The sequence below is a fragment of the Corapipo altera genome, unplaced genomic scaffold, assembly GCF_003945725.1.
Source record: "Corapipo altera isolate COAL_440 unplaced genomic scaffold, ASM394572v1 46, whole genome shotgun sequence".
Classification (NCBI taxonomy): domain Eukaryota; kingdom Metazoa; phylum Chordata; class Aves; order Passeriformes; family Pipridae; genus Corapipo; species Corapipo altera.
Window position 1 is genome coordinate 14,695,726 of NW_020884883.1, and position 20,578 is coordinate 14,716,303.

Consider the following 20,578-nt stretch of genomic DNA (forward strand, 5'->3'; position numbering starts at 1 on the left):
AAGCTGATGTGGGCTGAGTCCAAAATGAAAAGCCTGGGGTACAGAGGGGAGTGCACAGGACATTAGTGTGTTACATTAGGAAAATACACAACTTTACTGTTCAGAATGAGTGTGTACAATGTTACTTTCTGTTAAAGAAGTAAAAAGACCAGAAAAAACTCAGAGTAATTAGAAATTAGAAACTGGAGTTTTCCAGTAGTGGAATTCTGTTGACCAACATAAGAATGCAAGAATAAACTAGGTATTTTATCCAGAAACACACAGCTGAAGTTCAGTCAGTGATAGACCTGTATAACCTTTGTTCTGAGTAGCTCTTACAAATACTTGACCATGATAAACATGACCACTTACCTGCAAAATCAAATTAAGAGCTCCTGTACATTTCAGGGTTAATCCAAGTAGCTCCAATACCACTTTAAATGTATATTATACAGACTTTAACATATTAGGAAATTACTAGGAAATTACTGTATTTGGAAATTACTACATCTCTAAGTTTGCAATTTCTAAGTATTGCAAACCCAGTTTTTCTCTCTTAAGTTTGCAGAGAGGAACTATGGTGCAGCAATCCTGACCAGTGGGGGGGGGGGGAAGGGTAAAAATTGAAGGTAAACCCTCAGAAATTATTATACAGAGGCGAAATCTTTTCTAAAGAGTGCAATCAATTATAGACACACCAGCATGTTAATACTTGTACGATACAGCAAATTAAGTTTTCTTATTGTGACCACTTAGCTTATATTCTTTGTAAAAAAACAAAAAACCAAACAAAACAAAACCACCACAAATCCAAACAATTCAAAACTGCCTCAAACCCCACCCCCCCAAAAAAAAAAAAAAAAAAAAAGGCCAGACATGCACTCAAAAGCAAGTGAGGCGGCAGCACTTTGCAGCCTGTTAAGATGTACTTATGTACTTTTCACAGCCTGGAGAATTTCTTTCCGCCAATGGGAAAGAATAGGAGCTCTCAAGTCCTCCTGAGGCAGCTACGGGAGCCTCATAAACCCACAGGCAGTTTACTCAAACTTTAGGGAACACCTTATAAATGACAAAAACGCAACGGGAAAATAATAACAAAACAAAACCCAGAAAAAAACAACAGAAGAAGGCACAACTTTACACGGAAAAGCCAACGAGCCCCCCGCCACTCCCACGCAGAAAGGCGGGACTCGAACCGCGGTCCTCCCCTCCCGCCCCGTCCTCCTCACGAGCGGCTCGAAGGGGACGAGCGGTGCTGCGGCGCATGCGCGTTCCCGGGCAGCGTGTGCCCGCCGCGCCGCCATCTTGGCCGTAGGGTGCGAGCGGTGGTGGGGCTGTGGTGTTGTGATCCTGTGCTGGCGCTTCTGGCTCTCGCACGGTGCTGCCTCGTCCGTGAGCGGTGAGGAAGCCGCGGCAGTTGCTGAGGGGTGCTGTTCTTCTCTCTCGGGTCTCGCCTGGCGGTGGCAGCGTCCACGCGGTGCGGGGCCGCGCCCGACTCCGTGCCGGCTCCTCTCAGGTGGGCGCGGCGTCAGACAGCCCCGGGCAGAGCAGCTGCTTCGGAACATGTCCCTCATGTCCTGCACTTGGTTGCATTTAAAAGCCCTTTTTGTTGTGCCATGTGTTGCCTGTATGGTAGGTGGTGCATTATACAGCGTGCACTTTGGTGGCAAAAGCGTTGCAAGCATAAGTAAGTGAGTGGCCGCTCCTGCTTAGAAAGTAGGTCGTAGACACCTGCATTGTATTTCTCTGACTGGGGTGGTTTTTGAGCTACAGTGGAAGAAGAGTGGTCAGACCATGCTTTTAGGAAGGTGGAGTCAGTTTTGTAATTTTATTTTTTTTTTTTGTGATTTTAAGATTATAGTTAAGCTAGGTGTGAGGAACTCTTACAAGGTGTGTTTGTTGGGCAGGAGGAGGATTTAAGAGAATCACAGAATGGTTTGGGTGGGAGGGACCTTAAAGATCATCCAGTTCCAACCCCCTGCCATGGGCAGGAACACCTTTCCTTAGACCAGGTTGATCAGAGCCCGTCCAGGCTGGCCTTAAGGGGCGGGGCATCCACAAATTCTCTGGGCACCCTCAGTGTAAAGAATTTCTTCCTAATATCTAAAACTGCTCTCTTTCAATTTGGAGCCATTCCCCTTTGTCCTATTGCTCTATGCCATTGGCCATTGTAAAAGTCCCTCTCCAGCTCTTTTGTAGCCCCTTTAGGTACTTGAAGGTGCTGTAAGGTCTCTGGAGCCTTCTCTTTTCCAGGCTGAACAGCCCTAGCTCCCACAGCCTGTCTCCATGGAAAAGGTGCTCCAGCCCTCTGTTCATCTTTGTGGCCTCCTCTAGATCCTCTCTAACATGTCCCCATCTTTCCTTTGCTGAGAACCCCAGAGCTGGATGCAGCACTGCAGGTGGGGTCTCAGTAGGGAGGGGCGGAGGGGGAGAATCTCTTTCCTCTGCCTGCCCCCCATGGTGCTTTTGAGGCAGCCCAGGATATGTTTGTCTTTCTGGGCTGCAAACACAGAGTGCTGGCTCATGTTGGGCTTCTTGTGAACAAACACCCCCAAGACTTCATCCTCAGCACTGCTTTTGATAAGAGAAGTAGTAAAGGAATTTAGTTTACTTATGATTCTCTGATGATTTTTCTACCATCCTAATGATTTGTCTACCATCTTCCTTTGTAGAGAGATGCAGAGTTGTTAATAATGGGCTGCTTTTCCTTTAGAAGGTGTCTTCTGAGTGAGTAAGCCTTAAGTAGTGGAAAGGTAAGTAAATAGCAAAAGATTATTTTTGTAAACTATAGAATAATGTGATTGTATCAGTGTGCTGCTGTTATTTGAGCTGTAGTAACAGGCAAGCAAATATTGATGCCAAATTGTTTTAATTTGTTATGTATTTATGTAGGCAGGGTTTTGTTTCAGTGAAGGAGAAAAAAAGGCCCCAGAGCATCAGCCCCTTCAAAAGTTTGATTCTCTGTAGTGATCAGGTCTTTATTCCCGGCAGAGAGAACCCTTCCCTGAAGGCTGTTTTCTTTCATTAACCCCCCCCTCCCCCCCCCCAGAATTTAGCTTTCTGTTACAGGGAAAAGTGATAGAAAAGGGCTTTTTTGGAGCATGTATTTGGCAGATCTGGGTTTGGTGCTGCTTTTGCTGTGAAGGTTTTTTTTGGTGGCTAGTGGTTTTAGATTTTTTGGTGGGGTTTTTTTGTTGATTTTAGATGTGATGTATTCTTTGTTCTTCTGCCCTCCTGCTTTATAGTAGGAGTTCTCATTTATTTATTAGGGGGTTTTTTATTATTTTTTATGGAAGTAAAATGATAGGAATCAATATTTGTTCTGAGGAGAGCTTGGGTAGTCACTTCGTGTATGCTTATGATGAAAACTCTCATGGCAGTTCCATTGAAGATTTTTTGCAGGCCGAGGAAGATCTTGCTTAATAACTTTTTATTGAAACTGAAAGTTTAACTTTCAGCTTAACATAAAAATTCATAAATCAATATTATTGTCCAGTCTCTTCTTGTGTGTTTATCCACTGTTTTTGCATTTGTTGTTGTCTACCTCTAATTACTTTGTTAGAGGTTTATTTAAGGGAATTGCTTGAAATTATGGTCATGGACAGCATTTTTAGACAATGTGAAATCACAGATCCCTTGAGTCATTGACTTGTGAATTGAACTGGAAACTGAGTTTAAAGACCAGAATATAGATGAAGATAGAAAAATACCTGAAGGTTTTGAAGATACTTAAACTGTCAGAATTGGAACGTTGAGACAGTACAAAACACAGCTGGCACAATTGTTACTTGATGGAAAGTGAAGAAGTGTTGCACATGATGATGTGCTTAGTATGTTCTTGTAATTATGAGAGTTTAAAATATACTATTGCTGTAAGTGATAGTATAGAGAGAGCCAGAGTATGTAAACAGTAAAGCACAGAGTTATAAAATGTCAGTGATTTGAAAAAATGATTTAGACAGAAAAAGCAGGGTGAGTGAGAGATGAGTCCTTGGTCATTGACATGCTAAAAAGAAAGAGAAACAGACTGAAAGTACTTTTGCAGGTAAAGTCTCTTTGTAACTGCAGTTTCAGTGCACTGAAACACTGAATTGCATCTCCTTTGGAGAGATTTGCAATTAAATTTACTGGATGTAAGTAGCAGTTGTGAGATGAGCAGACATTACATAAATGACAGGAATTGCTTTCCACTCTTTTTTTTCTTTGAGCAGACACACCTTTCTTTGAGAAAAAATACAGTCTTCCTGCTTGTCAGTCCTGCCAGATTCCACATTCCTGCATGTCCATTACCTCCCTTGTCCCCCTAGTTTTCTGATATAATCTTAAATTGTCTCTGTTATTCTGGGAGCAACCTATTGGTTAGAAGTTAATCTCAAGTGATAGAATTAGCCTGTAGCCACAAGAGTGAATCCAGAGGTACTTTCTTCATGTTATCTGAGCATGTCTTTCAAAGGGAATTGTGTCAAGTGTATCCCAGTTGCATAAAACAGGACATTCTAAAATGTTTAGCATACATTTTAACCAGAATTTTAAAAATATGCTATTACAAGATTTTGAAAACAAATGCCACGTAAGGAATTAGTTGCAAGGAAAAAAATATCAGGAAAATTATCAGGATGATCATACTTCTTTTCTTTGCAGACAGGATGGAATCTCTGACTCCTTTACCAGACCCAGGAGATATGAAACTGGAGATAAATCACGTAGAATGCCATCCTGAGTGCTTGGTTATAATGTTCCATGCTCAATACAACACAGGGTGTGAGCCTGACTATTACATACTGCAGAACGAAATACAGCGTGTGATCAAAGTGAAAGAGAATGTTTGCACTGGTGGATCTTGTTTGGTGGAAGACACAGAAGGAGAATGGCATAGAGGAAGAGTTCTGGGAAAGAAAGGGACTATCTACGAGGCTTTTCTTATAGACGCTGGATATGTGTTGGCAGTTGAGGAAACACATGTTGCTGCTGCTTGTGATGAATTGTTTCAACTGCCTCCAAAGGTGGTTTTGGGTGTTTTTGCAAGCATACTTCCTCTTGGAGACAAATGGAGTCCAAACGCCATGAACTATTTTTCATCTCTAGTGGGATTACAGATTACAGGACACGTGAAGGCTGTTATACCACACCAGGTGTTTATTCTAGAAGTGCCAAAGATTATTACTGACGTCCTTGAATTGAAGTTGGGTAAATTTATTGATGGAGATTCATTTTGTCTTATTGTAGAAACTTTAAGAGTGTTGCCCCAAGGAGCACTTTGTAATAGAATGCCGGAGCTATTGAAACAGAAGTATCCAGTCAGGGAGTTGTTTACCTTAAATAATTCTGAGAAACCAACAAATTTTTGGCATGTTCCAGATGAACTCTTTCCATGTCTACCTGTTGGCAGTAAAGAAAATGTAAAAATAACTGGTGCAGTGAGCCCAAATAAATTTTATTGTCAGATACAGAAGTGGCAGAAACAGCTGGAAGATTTGACTGGAGCTATGCATTTGTACTATGAAGCTCTTGTTGGAGAAAATACTATATCTTGTGGTAGTTTAGGGTTACTTTGTGCTGCCAAGAGGCAAAATGGGCAGTGGCATAGAGGAGTGATAAAACAAGTTCTCTCTGACCACGTGGAAGTCTGGTTTATGGATTTTGGTGTTACTGAAGCTGTGCCACCTAGCTGTGTTCAGAAACTTAGAGCTGAGTTCATAACATTACCAATGATTTCGTTTCCATGTGCACTGTCTTGTTTTGGTAGTCAGGATGAAACAGTAATAAAATTTCAACTGAAAGACCTTATGCAGGCCTTGATAGGACAAACTTCTGTGTGTATCCATGTTGATTTATACAATAACACGGAACACTTGTATTATATTACGCTGCAAAAACAAGATCTCGGAATTAATGCTAAACATCCTGAAAACTTAAATGAGGTAGCTGCATCATGTGTCTCGCTTTTGGAAACAAAACTCACAAGTATTGCTGTAAACTACAAACCGTGTCCTGAGAGATACAATTCGTTTAAGAATGTTACTGGAAATAAAGATACAAAAACCTGCTTACCTGAACGGGATATTTCTTTCTCCAACCACTGCAAAAGAGAAGAGATGCAAATGAATTCTTTCTATCAAGCTTTTGTGGTACATATCATAAATCCATCTGACTTTTGGATTCAAACTTGTAGGTACCGGAATGAGTTTCAGGCCTTGATGACAAATATTGGCCACACATACAGTCGATGTGGAGCTGATGAAATGGTCCTTAAAAAGCCAGAACCGGGGTTGCTGTGCTGTGCCCGGTATAGCAGAGATGGGTGTTATTACCGGGCTGTTGTCATAAAAGTGCTTCATGCAAACATTACTGTTTATTTTTTGGATTTTGGAAATACAGATACGGTACCCTGTCACCATGTGAAAATATTGCTTCCTCAGTTTTCTGATTTACCAGCTTTAGCTATAGGTTGTTCCCTTGCTTGCACGTTTCCTGTTGATGGTGTGTGGGTTAAAAAAGAAACTGATTTCTTTAGAAGTGTAGTGCTGAACAAACTACTGCTGCTTCATGTCATTGGAAAGCAAAACAACAAGTACATTGTTAATGTGCAGTGTTGTATTGGTTTGCAGCAAGGAAGTGTTGCTGCGTGTATGGTTCAAGCTGGATATGCTGAATACCGGGAAAAGCCACCACATTCTGTTCCAAGGTCAGCACAAAAAAGGCACAACTGTAAAAAATCAAAAATCAATGCAGAGAGCACTGGTAATATTCATAAAAGTAAGATATCTGGAAATGGAAACGTACTTCAGACGGAAAAATCATTAAGTGTGTCTCCAATGCCTAGAAAATCTGTTGTGCCAGCCTCTTTTGGAGAAGGTACTGTCTCTAAAATGCATAAATCGGTATGTGAGGAAAAACTGTTCTATAAAGAGTTTGTGTTTAAACCAGGAGATGTTTTTGAAGTGGTGTGTTCTTGCATTTTTTCCCCATCAGATTTTTCATGTCAGTTGCAATGCAAACTGCCAGAGCTAAGTAACCTAATGGGACAAATTCAGACTTACTATGAAGATCATACCAGTCCTTACAAAACTGGACAGGTTGCCTGTGTTGTTAAATGTCCCAAGGATGGGAAGTGGTACAGAGCAACTGTTGTGCAGCAGGTATCTAGAGATGAAGTTGATGTGGTTTTTGTAGACTATGGTTATCGAGAAAGAGTTTTACTTAAAGATCTTCAGGCTGTTCTTCCAGATTTCTTAACTCTGGAAAGTCAGGCATTTCGATGTGGACTTAAAAATGTACCCTTACAGACTAACTCACTCACTTGGTCTGAAGAAATGCACAGACAATTTGAAGACTTCATTTCTTCTTCTAGTGGACCACTGACTTGTGTCATTTATGCTCTTGTTCTCATGAGCCCCAACTGTTTATGCAATGTTGTTGACTTACAGACTCCACTTACTAGTGCAGAGGAATTCCTCAGAGAACGTGGTCTCATCCAGTCTGAGTATGTTGGACTGAGAAACCTTGCACCTTTGGGTTCTCTGTACAGTTTTTGCTACTCATCTTTTAATATAAAAGTTGGAAGTGAGGAGGAGATTTATATAACTCACATAAATAATCCTTCAAAATTCTACTGTCAGCTTAATCGAAACACTGAAACTGTGGAGGCATTGATGAAGAGAACTAGTGACCTAAGTAAAACGTTAAATAATGCAAAGTATGATACCAGCAATACACGATTATGTATAGCCAGATATTTTGAAGATGGTCTCTTTTACAGAGCTTTGGCTTTTCCTGTGGAAGCGACATCCTATGTATGGGCTCACTATGTGGATTTTGGAAATAAGAGTGTGGTGGAGAGAGACCAGTTGATGCCCATTCCAGACTCTGCGACTGACCTAATATTCACACCTATGCAAGCTATTAAATGCTGTCTGTCAGATTTTAGGGGTAAAAAAATTCCAGCAAGCATTACTAGATGGTTTGAGGAAAGATTTCTTGGTAAACTGCTGAAGGCTGTAATTTTATCCAGAGAATCAGATGGAAAGATTGTTGTGGAGTTGTATGATGGTCAGCTCAAAGTAAGTCAAAAACTTAAAGAAAAAATGTCAGAAGAGTGGGCACAGAAAAGCTGTATGGGACAATTTAGAAGTTACGGAAGAGTGAGATGTCACATAGAAGATGGCAAAGAAATTAATAAAGTAAGTGTTAAAAATCCTGAAATACTTAAATTGGAAACCAAAGTGAATTGCCAAGTATATGATGACCAGACAGATACTGGAGAGAATTTTGGAGATGAAGAGCAAACTGCATGTAGCACATCAAAATTGTGTAGTGGATCCTTAAAACAGAACAGCAAAACAAAACAAACTTTACAGAACAGCAAAGAGCCAGGCTTTAGAAATACTTTCATTGCTGTTCCGGAGAACAGAAAACCTCTGATTGGAGAACCCGCTTCTCACTCACTCTGTTATTCTGCTTTAACTTCAAAGGAAATAACTGTAAATGCTCTCTCTGAATCTCATAATGAAAAACTACATTGTACAGGTCAGCAGGAAAGGAGTAATAAAAATACACCTACATTAATCAGTCTTCCTCAACGTGATATACAGATGAATACCGAAGTAGCAGTTTATATTTCTCATATGAATAGTCTATCAAGTTTCTATGTTTATCTTGCAGAGGATGAAAACTTAATAATAAAATTAGCAAATGATTTAAATGGAAGCTTGGAGAATAGAAGTCTTGAAAATTGCTTAGATGAGCTCATGGTAGGAGATCTCATAGTTGCAGAGCATGAGGCTGATTGTTTTTACTATAGAGCAGTTATTAAAACTCTGAAATCAGGAAACTCCTTTGAGGTAGAGTTTATTGACTATGGTAATGCTGCAGTTGTAAGTTCATCAAACATCTGCAGGATTCCAGAAGAGTTCTTAACTCTGCCAAGGTTTAGTGTTCATTGTTTTCTTAGCAGTGTAAAAAGTGTTCCCGGTGAAAGCTGGACTAAGGAAAATGCTGCTTATTTAGCAAGAAAATTAAGTAATGAGCTAGTTACTTGCAAGTTCTTACAGCAGCATGGAGAGCAATGGGAAATAGATGTAATTTGTGATGGAAAGTCTGTGTCTAATGACCTTCTGCAGGAAATAGACGAGGCAGGGTGGCAAAGCACACAAATGTGTCATTGTGACAATGGGCCAAACCAAAATGGTAATCCTCAAGATAAAAGGTCTGGGAATGGTTTAGATGGTCAAAGTAAAACTGAGGCTGTTAGGATGAAAAATACTTCCCAAACCCCCATAAGTATCCTTCATCAAGTTATAAATTTTGGACAAGTAGAAGCAGCAGAAGTGGTTAATATTTCAGAGACTGGAGAATTTTATGTACAGTTAGTTACAAATTTGCAAATACTGCATGAGTTAAATGTAATGCTTGACAAAGAAGCACAAAGAAGTGATTTGCTTAGAGTAGATGACATTGAAAAAGGACTGGAATGCATGACACAATCTGAAAAGAACTTCAGGTGGTATCGATCGAAAGTGATAGAGAAATTTGTCAGGGAGAAGTTAATGCTAGTTTTTTTCATGGATTATGGCACGTGCGAAATGGTGGCCTTAAATAATGCAAAGATGCTCAGTGATGAGATTAAAAATGTTCCTAAACAAGCTGTGTTTTGTAAATGGATTTGGTTTAAAAACCTGAAGAAAATTCAGTTTGACCATGTATTAAATGCACTCCTGGATTCTGAAATAAGGATCTTGTTTTTGAGGTTTTTGAAATCCTCTGGTGTCTGGGAAGTAGATATTTTAATAGGGGAAGTTATGTTTCAGGAGTATTTGAACCAGTTCTTAAGCCATTGTCAGACAATTGTTGGACCAGAGAAATCCAGAAGTACGAACTGTAAAGAACTTGGTATGTCATTCAAGATAAATTCAGTCATGTGGATGCTGCTGCGAAGTGGCAGAACGTATCCGGGGTTTGCAACTGCAGTTACTGATCCTTCAAACTTCAGCATCCAGTTTGAAGTCTTCTTTGATTGCATGAGAAAGTTGTCCTTGCTGCTCTCTGATGTTCCTGACAACTTGCCAGCTCTCCCAAAAGAACATGTGGCCCCTGGTGCCAGCTGCTTGATCAAATTTGGACTGAAAGCAGAGTGGTACAGGGCAGAAATTAGTGAAGTAACAAGTCAGTCTGTTGTTCTTACATTTATTGATTATGGCTTTCTGAAGAGCATTCCTTACTCTGAAATCCATAAACTTAAAGTTATTCCAGAAAGTCTGTTTTACTTGCCACGCTTGGCACAGTCTTGCTCTTTGCATGATGCAGTTCCTGCCAAAGGGGAACACTGGAGTGATGAAGCTATACTTTTGTTTCAGAAGCTTCTTCTTAAACCGTTTCTGATATTTCATTTCATCCACTATGGCTCTGAAATGAAATTAGAGGTGGATGTTCTGTACGATGACAGCAGTCTAGCTGATGTCTTAATTGCTGCTGGCCATGCAGTCTGCTCTCAGAGTAGGTGCTGCCCCATTCCAGTTGACAGTCTTAAATCAGAAGAAACAGATCAGCAGCCTGAGTGTTCAGATTCTAGTTACTGTGCTTCCCTTTGTGAACCAGATTATAATTACGATGAAAATTCTGATTTTGCTGACAGAAGTTAGGCAAAGAGGAGAAAAGCTGTCTGAAGCACAGGACTATAATACTTGAAACTATAATAGTTTCAACTAAGGAAGTCTGGTAAAGTGACTACTGGAGTATCATTAACAAGGGATCTGAGTTCACACAACACTGAAAGAAAAAATAACCTGCAAAAGATGGACAATACTGTGAAGACATTGGGATTTTTTCAGCATTATGATGATAAGAAAAATAAAGTTGACATAATACAGAGTAAATCTGCAGGCAGAAGCACTGTCTGAGACTTGTGATTCGGATGTTCTGCAGTCTGGGAAGTGTGTGAAGATACTGTCAAAAGAATTAGTTAAATAATGAATAGACTGCAGTTAGGAAAGCACTACTTCAATGCAAAAAAGAATACAGATACTGGTCTTGGTATGTATTTTTTCTCCTCTAAGATCTCTTGTTATATTTAGACAATCGCATCTTTGACAAACCTTTCTGTTGGAATGTTCTTGCAGTTTTTGTGTGTCTGTGTGTAAAACTTTATTTGCATTAACATCTGTTTTACAGTGGTGTTGTCTCCTCCTTGTTTTGAATGTTCAGAAAACAAAGATGCGAAACATATCCTTCTCTTTGTTTCTGATTCTGAAGTTTCCATGTAAGAATAGTTTGTCTCATTAGGAGAATGTTTACTAATAATAATCCAGAAACCTGGATCCCCATTTATGGGAGGAACGTGAATTAAGTTGTTGTCAGTTAACTCTTGATGTACAGATGCTATTGACCCATCTTAAGGTTCTCTTGGTATCTGAGTTGCATCACAGTTGGGGTCATTCACTCTGCTGAGCATGTGTTCCATTGATCTCTCTCCTTCATCCTCCTCCTCATCTGTCAGAATGAGGAGAGGAAGTTTTCCCTGAGCTCTTAGTCAAGTCAGGATACTGTTTTTACCTTAAAGGGAAACATTGGGAGCCTTTGCTTTTTTTCTTCTATGTAGGAGGAGGATATTTCAGAACTGAAAAGTGATGGCATACTGTATATGTCTAAGAAGAGGTGGTTTTTTTTTTTTCAATATCCATTCTGAAATGGTAAGAATTTGTCAACTGTTTTTCTGATTATTTATTTTTCCCCTCACTTCCTTCCTCAGTTGTTTGGACAAAGATAAAGCATGAAGAGGCCTGAAGTATGAGGGGTTTTCTTTGTTTTGTGATCGTTTGAATTTCAATGAGAAAATGAATGCAACCCTAATGATAGACAACACATCTATTGCATCTCTATAACAAGATCTAAGAACACACAACCCCCTGCTCCACACCCCCCCCCCCCATATCACGATGTATTTAACTAATATGAAAACCCGAAAGCTCTATCTGGAAAGCGGAATCTAATTTTTTTTAAGGGAAAGAGACGTGTCTGGGAAAGTCAAATAAATAAGAAGTAAGACAATGCCAGCTGATCTTTACAAGGTTTTCTCTGCTGATGAATTTTGCATAAAGAAAGCATGCAAATATTTTCAGTGTACAAGTAAAAAATGCCCACTAGTAACAAATCAGAAAATGTGTATGGAAAATTTCGTAAATACTGTCTAAAGTATCAGAAATTTTATGTTAATGTATTGATTAAATAGAGGGTTTTTTTTAACAGTTTGTGATTAACCATTTTCTTTATATTGCACTGTTTCTTTATATTGCAGAATTCCAAGTTTTTTGTACTTAAAAAAGTTTGCCTTGTCAATATTTTGATATACTGCTTGCTCTTAGGATAAAACACAAAGTCGTACTGTGCAACGTTACTTATGTTGAGTGATGACTGCACTTGCTGCACTGGGCTATGTTCATTGTAGTGCCAAGAAATAATTTTGACCTAGAGGCACTAACACTTAAGGGTTAGTTAACTCTGATTCTAACTTCTGGCTGTCTTTCAGTTGGAAAAGTAAGTGTTTGAGTGTCTCTTCCTTTTAAAAATCATTCGGATACCCTAAATTCCAAATATTAGATTTATTTGCAGGAATATGTGGGGGTTTTTAACTTGTATTGAGATTAGCTCATCATAGTATTTCTGTTTCTGAAGGTCTGATTCTCAAAGTGCTTCAAGGAGAAACTAGATAATTGAAAACATTTTTGGGATTATACTATACCTGTAAATACAGAAAATGTCTTGTTGCCACTGTTGATGCAGATTTTCAGAAGTGTGTTACACAGATGTGATACGATCATTAGAGTAAGTTGCTGGGATGTCTCGCTGTGATTTTTATGCCCAGTCTTCTTTCTTTAGTGTGTACCTCTCCTGTCCCCAGCTCAGCTGTAATAGCATTTTTCTTGTCAGTAGGAGAAGCTATAGTCAGAACCTAGTGGAAAGAAGGTGTCATTTATTAATGATGTGGAAGTTTAGGTGTGGGAAGTTAGGTGAGTTTTTATATTTGTTTTGGGGCAAGCATAATGCTGAACGCACGCACTACTTTGCGTAGTAATGAATTTTTTTGGTAAAGTTTAATTTGAAGCTACTCTTTATCATTTGGTTGAATTTCGTAAGTGTATTTCTGTGGTTTTTTTATACTGTGTCATTGATTACTGTGATTATTTTTATTTTTAATCCATGAAGTTGATAAGAACCAGTTTCATTTGTTTGGAATTAAGTGTTTCCTGTGTATACTGCCTTTCTGTTGTGAATTAAACAAAAAAATACTAAAAATAATAAACAAATAAAATGCTTGTCTTCTGTGTGTAACTTGCCTTGCCTAAGACATTCTGAATATTTTGAAGCTTTCTGTGACCGTTGAGGTTGGTGAATGCATTGGAAAACACCTGAAGCCACATCGGTATGTTCTTCATTGGACAGCGCCAAGGAACAATCCTTGCCCTCTGGCAGCTGTGGCATGTGTTTTATCTGTCCTGTGCTGAATCAAGGTTTGTTTTTGAGTGCTGTAGAAATGGCACCATGTTTCTGCCCATGCAGTTTGCAAGATGAGATACCGGCCAAACTCAGCCTGCCTCTGCCTTGTCCTGGGCAGGTGTGCTCTCGCTGGCACACTCTGTAAAGGCAGACAGGCCTTACCTGCCGGGTGGCCAAACTGCTACAGTGCCATTGTAACAGGTACTGGAGGGGGAGAGGTGTGCATAATTTTTTCTATTCAGATAGTATTAACTGAGTTTTAGTAGCTTACCATGCAGTGTTACTCCCTAGAGGAAGTACCTCTTCCTGATTTTGCTGAATATTTCTGGCTGATTTAGGAGTAACTGTAGTCTGTTTCCAGAGGAAATGTGTTCAGACCTGAGCCACCAGAAATTGTGGGCCTGAGAGGAGGAGACTGGAAGTCATGTAGGAAAAGAGGCAGAGAATGAAAAAGTTTCACTGGGGATAGGAGGTGGGTGGTTCAGGCACTTTGAAATGGCTGACTAGTTAATGAATATTTGTATGGGTCAGGCAACATAAAGGTTTTGGCTTTCAGACAGAAAGGTAGGTTTCAGTGCTAACTTAGTGTGTAAGGATTTTTAAAATTTGCAATAAAAAGAAAATTAAATAGGAGTGTACAGTTTGAAGAAGAGCTCTTAAAAACTAACAAATTATCATCTATTTCATAAAGGCAAATTTAAGGATGGAAAAGAGCCTTTGACAGTGCTTTTAATTATCTATAATGTTTGCAGAGAATTGCCTGTGTGTGCTTGGGTGTGTTTTGTTAGCTGCAGATCAAAGTCTGGGGACAAGTTTTACTACTGTCCATAGACAAATACACTTCTTGAACTTACTTTTTGCTACCCCTGTGGTGCCTTATTTTTGGCCACATTCCTCCTAGATAAACAGCCCATTGCAAATGTAATGACTGCATCCAAATCAGTGGATTCAGAGTATACAGGTAACAGCACAATAGCCAAGGGCTAATCTGAGCAATGCCCCCCTCCCAACCCTTAGTGCTGGTCAAGGCCTGACTCAAACCAGGATTGGAAAAACCTAATTTCTGTAGTTGATATGTAAATACGACTATGAGTCAATTATCTTACTCCATAAATAGTCCAGGAAAGCCCAGGGCCCGTTGGATTCTCCTGCTCAACAGTTGGGAATAATTTTTTGCATCGAGTATGTGTGGGGCAGCAGGAAACGCTTGATGTGAAAGGAGCCTCGTGGATTCACCTGGGAGGTGTTTGTAGTGTGGCAGTGCCTCCTGAAGGCACACAGGGATAAGCTCCTGCCAGTGTGCGACAGGCAGCTTGTCCCGATGGATCCTGTGAGCTGCACTGACACCTGCCGGCCCTGTGCGCGCAGGAATCGCCCCTGGCGGCGCCTGCAGTGCTCACCCCGCCCTTGAATGTCCATTAAGTGAAGATTTCTCTGCTTTTGGCCTGAGAAAAGGTGAATCCTGGATTACTGCGTCCAGCCGTCCTCTCCTCAGCACAGGAAAGACACGGGACTGTTGGAGCGGGTCCAGAGGAGGCCACAAAAATGCTCAGAGGGCTGGATCACCTCTCCTATGTAGACAGACTGAAAGAGGTGGGCTTCCATTTGGAGAAGAGGAGGCTACATGGAGACCTTCCAGTAGCCTTCCAGTACCTAAAGGGAGTCTACAAGAAAGCTGAGGACAAACTTTTTAGCAGGGCCTGGTGCAATACGAGAAGGGATAGTGGTTTAAACTAAAAGAGGGTAGATTTAGAGTGGATACAAGGAAAAAGTTTTTTACTATGAGGGTGGTTAAACAGTGGCATACGACCAGGGAGAGGGTGGAAGCTCCATTCCTCGGAACACCTAAGAGCAGGTTGGACAGGACTCTGAGCAATCTGATGTAGTTGAAAATGTCCCTGCATGTAGCACAGGGATTGCACTAGATGAACCTTAAAGGTCACTTCCAACCCAAATCATTCTATGATTTGAAGATTAGGCAGCATGGGAGAAAAAGGTTGGAGATACTGTTTTAGGGGACGCCTGATATAAGAAGACATTGGTGGCAAAATCCTGCTATCTGTAGAGAAATAGGTACTGTGTTTGGAGACTGGGTATTCAAAAACATTTAAAAATGCGCGTTCCCATTAATGCTCACTAAATGTCTATTACTCAGTTGTTTGAACACATTTTAAAATCTCATCTTTTTTTTTATTTCTCTTCAAGAATCAATTTTTTGCATAATAAACATTGAGAAAACAAAATCATGAAAATATTTATTCAGCTCTGAACTGACTTTAGGGATAGCTATCTTGATTCCTGCAGATTTAATAAGAAAGTTTCTAGGACTACTCTGTCTAGATCTGCATAATGAAGGAATTAAAACTGTGATTGCAGCATATTTTTAGTGAGCAATAAACATTAGGAATCCTACTGGGTGACCCTGAAATATAATTAGGCCTAGTTCTGTGAAATTATTTTGCTGCGAAGACAAAGAAATGGAATAAAAGTGGGGTTTAAATGGGTTTAATATTCTTTTTTTTGTACTTTAAAGGAATACCAAGGTGTTAAGAGAGAAAACACTATTTGACAGACTTTGATTCTGATTAATTCTTTAGTGTTTAATCACCCTGATTTCATAAGAGTTTGAACTTAACACATAATATATGATCAAGCCTTTTAATTATGTTTATTTTCTTTTAAGCCATGGAGCCATTGATCTCCTCTAATCTGACATTCCATATAACATGGAATTTCACTTACTTTTGCATTAAGCCACTATTCCCCCTTCTGGCTCCAAGAGTTCAAACCTTCATCTCTCATTTCCCACCTTCAAGCTATAAGCTCGCTGCTGACCCCCTTGAAGCTGTTTCACTGTACTAAAAGTATTAAAGAGCTGTAATATGTCTCTCTCTCTCTAGCCACAGGAGTCAGCTCTAGGAACTAGACAATTTCTTGAGCGGGGGAAACCTATGCTCCAGGTTCTCCTCAAAGGAATTCTTTTGCATTTTTATATGAAACAGTCGATGAATCAACTCTGGGAGCAGACACTAGGACTTTCATAATCCAGTGATGTTCCTTGCATTTTGCACCCTTGCATTTTTCCCCTCATTAATTTTGGATCCTTTTCTGCAAAGCAGGACACCTTTAGCAAGAGAGATCAAATGACTGATAGCTCTTTGATTAAAGCACACACCTGAAAGAAATTAAAAGTAAGAAAAGGAAAAGAAAAAGACCAACTTTAGTCTGAAACAGAGAATTAGCTTTGCATTTTCTTCACTTGAATTGACTGCACCAACCTACTTCCTAGTAGAGTGTATCCTCATTTTTTATTTTAAAGGATATAGCACAATAGAGTATGAGGCAAGTTAGTTTTATGAGAAGCTAAAGGGCTGTGAATGAGTGGATGGAAGAACCTACCTGCAGCATAAGTTGGCGAATCTCAGGTCAGTGTTTCTGGTTGGCTGATTTAGGCATTTCTCCCTTCAAACTCATGACTCATTAGCAGCATATCCTGAAACATCTGCTCTGTGCCATGGGCTCTGGAGTGTGCTCTAATAGCCAGATGAAACAGTTAAGTGAAACTTAGTATGCCTTATTTTGTGCTTAATGAGAAGTAATGCCTTACAAAAAGTTTATGGCACTAGATCCAGTGAAGGGCTTGGACAGTATCTAACATTTGGGTTTTGTTTCTCAGGCACAGAAACCTTTGGGGGGAATGTGAAGGCTTCCTGTAGACTGTATGGGGAGAAGTCTGATCATCAATGTCATATTTAAAACAATCTACATATTGGACATGGTAAAATGTGAGGATGAGAATGTATTCTAAGTTTTACACCTTTCTAGAGCAAGGTGCTTTGTGTGGAGTAAGTAGAGACATCTGTCTGTGCAGTGTCCCTGAGCTACACATCTGAAAACAGGTCATTCTACACAGTGAACAGTCATTCATAAAATACATCCACCAGTTAAGTAGATAATGCACATTTTTCATACAGTGTATACTGTTTACATCACTTACTCAGCTACTACGAGTTCAAAGAACAAGTTCCTATTAAACCCTTAGCCACAACCCATGGAAAGCATCTACAGACTATGACATTTTGAGAAGGAACAGTTTCCCTTCTTTCTGAAGCTGTGCAGCAGTGCGGGAAGGCATTTGGGATCCCTTGTGCAAAAGAGGAAAAGGTATGATTTGGTAGCCTGGCTGCTGGGCACAGAACTAGAGGGATTAAGATGTGTCGTCTAAACACTTGCTTCTGTGACCCGATCACTGCTTTGTCCACAGGAGAACAGTTTCAAGAGGAGGGAATGAAAAGATTACTTATGTCATTATAGCTTGATGATAGAAGGTATGTTTTTGGACACTGTCAAACTGAAAACAGTTCTCATTTTCTAGACGAATGACTTAACCATTAAGCTGCTGATTATTGTGATTGCTACAGTCTTCTCTGTCAACTCATAAAAAAAAAAAAAAAAAAATAGCGTAGGAGTACTGCTCCATGTTTTATACAAAGTGGTCTCTCAGAGTAGCCTTTTCATAACTGGGGACCCCTAAGAGCTAGAAAGTAAGAAAGGCTGCTTTTTGGATGCTTGGCTCCTAAAGGATATCTGTTGAAAAAAACCCGTGCTTAGATTCTGAGTGTATGTGGGAACACTGAGGTGCTGAGACTGAAGTAGTTCAGGGCATGCTGGGAAGTATAGTTCCCAATGCCTGGGGAATTGGGAAATTGGACAGGGAGTCGGGTTGTAATTGCAGGTGCTTGCAGGTACAGCAGGTGCTGAACAAGGTGTTTTAAAAAACAAGTTTGAACCTGCACAATACAATTCTGTTTAATGCTTACTGTAATATTTTATTACATTTAGTCCACGCACCCTAATTCATGGACACACACAGGTCCAAGGGAGGGATACCTGGAATGGAACAATCCTGTACAACAGTCCAAGCTGGGAACTGGCTGGCTGGAAGGCAGCTCTGCAGCAAAAGGGGAGATGTATCCAAAATCAGGTGTTTGAACTTCTGATGAAGGTTGAATGGGAGTGAGCAGTGTGCCTGTGTGGTGAGGACATCTGCCCACAGACTGGGCTGGGTTTAATCAGTCTTCAGCTACCTAAACTGAAGGTACAGAGAAAACAGCCAGACTTTTCTCAGGGATGTGCAGTTGAAGGTGGAAGAACAATGGACACAATTTGGAGCAAGGCAAATTTCAGACAGATACAAGAGGAAAAAAAATATTCCCAGTGAGACTAGCTAAGCACTGGCACAGTTTGCCTAGAGAGGCTGTGGCTTTCCCATTCCTTGGAGATACAGACCCTTGACTGACCAAGGCCCTGGACATCCTGTCCTGGCTTTGAAGTTGCCCCTGCTTTGAGCACAGGTTTCTGCTCACAGGTTACCCTGGTACTTTGAGCAGGGGTCAGACCAAATGGCCTTGAGAGGCCCATTCCAGCCTTACTTACTCTTTGATTAACTATTATAGTCTTGGATTATGCACAGTGTATTGTGCAAATACCTGAACTAATTATAGGTGATTAAGTTTGGAAACATGGTTTCTCTGTAGTAACTGAGCTTGATCCCATTTGGGCAACTGGATTCATGCTCAGTACTAGACTTTGTATCATATTCAGGCTACTTCATAGCAACATATATATATATATATATGATAATACAGCATAGAGGTAGTATAGACATACCCAATTACCACCATACCACTCTCCAGGAACCAATATCCTTTACCAGAACTATCAATAACAGGGCCTCATCATCAGGTGATTGAACAAAGTCAGAAAATATACCGTAGTACCAAAAAGCCTTTTTCCTAGCTCATTTCTTTCAAATTTACGTGTCTTCTGGTGTAATGGCTTTTTCCCAGCAAGTAACTTCTATGGACATTTATGATTAGGAGTGTAAATTTGTCTGATCTAAAAGAGTTTATTAATAAACAGGTATCTTATTTTGACAGTGACCGTTTGTTCCATCTGGACAGAAAGAATTCACAGTGACCTTTTACCTCTTCTCTGTTATTTCTACACTCCAAGTATTTTTCAACAAGGAGGTTTTCAGTTTAAGGGAATGGACAGTCACCTAACAAATCTTCTTGGTTCTAATAATACTAATTTTTGAGTGGACCATGTTTGTAGGATATCTTACAACATTATTATACATGATATATATACATAAATACAGTGAAATATTTTTAGTCAGCTTTTACTTTATAACCTTTCAACAGAATTAAATTAATTTGAAAAAGAAAACCTCATTGAAATCAGTAAGCTTATTAATGATGGTAAGGGTTAGTTTTTTACAAAGAAAAGTGACTGTTTACTGTATTTCAAAAAAGTTTTATGGTATGAAGAATAATATGATATATATAACTAGAGGTAATGGGAGGAAATTAAAAATAATTTAAACTTCCTGAAAATGAGTTCTATTAGACTGTAAAATAAGTTCCCAGGGGAAGCTGTAGAAGCCTCATTATATGGCTTATTTAAAACTAGATTAGATGAAGTGCCTGAAGGGAGCAAGCTTGGGCTGTTTCCTGTAAGGCTGAAGGAGATTACCTCAGATATTTTTTTCCTTCTGAAATATTTTATTCTGTGATGTGGTCTGGGAAAGTCTTGTTCATTCTTATATGAGAATATTTTGCTCCTCTTTCTACAGTACTTCTGTGTGATTTTTAAAATGAACTTTTTTTTATTTTTTACCATGATAGGAGTTTATAGGTCTTTATACTGATATGCAGCACACTAACTGTGAGTAAAACAAATATTTTTTTTAACATCAGGAATAACTTGACAAAGGTAGGAGTATCCACACACATGCCTTAGTTTTTCTTCTTGGTTTTAGAGTTAGAAATTTACTGTTAAGGTGGTTGTCATTACAACCTTGACTCTGCATATCCATGAATGGCCTGAAAGTTTTTGTGATCATGATGCTTTCTTCTGTCTAGGGGGATGCAGTCAGTGGTAAGCCCATGATACCTGTGAGTGCAGACTTGTGTGTGCTGGAGGGTGATCTCAGCTCTCACCCGGGGCTCAGCCACAGTTTGGATGGGTACATGAGGGAGCTTGGAGGTTAACTGTGAAGCTCCTCTGTAGAAGGCCAGACATATTGATTATTCTCTGCATCAGTGAC

The 20,578-nt window shown here is 39.7% G+C and overlaps 1 protein-coding gene across 5 annotated transcripts in view; it reads left to right on the forward strand.

The window, feature by feature from the left end:
• The first annotated feature begins 1,272 nt into the window (after positions 1-1,272).
• TDRD15 (tudor domain containing 15) overlaps positions 1,273-20,578 on the forward strand; it is a 160,146-nt gene continuing 140,840 nt past the window's right edge. Inside the window, exons 1-3 of one of the 5 annotated variants that reach the window (XM_027641122.1) lie at positions 1,273-1,495; positions 2,652-2,732; positions 4,621-13,289. In XM_027641122.1, coding sequence (XP_027496923.1) covers positions 4,626-10,616 — 5,991 coding nt within the window. In that variant the 5' untranslated portion in view covers positions 1,273-1,495; positions 2,652-2,732; positions 4,621-4,625 and the 3' untranslated portion in view covers positions 10,617-13,289. The other 4 variants (XM_027641124.1, XM_027641125.1, XM_027641123.1 and 1 more) reach the window with 4 other exon arrangements.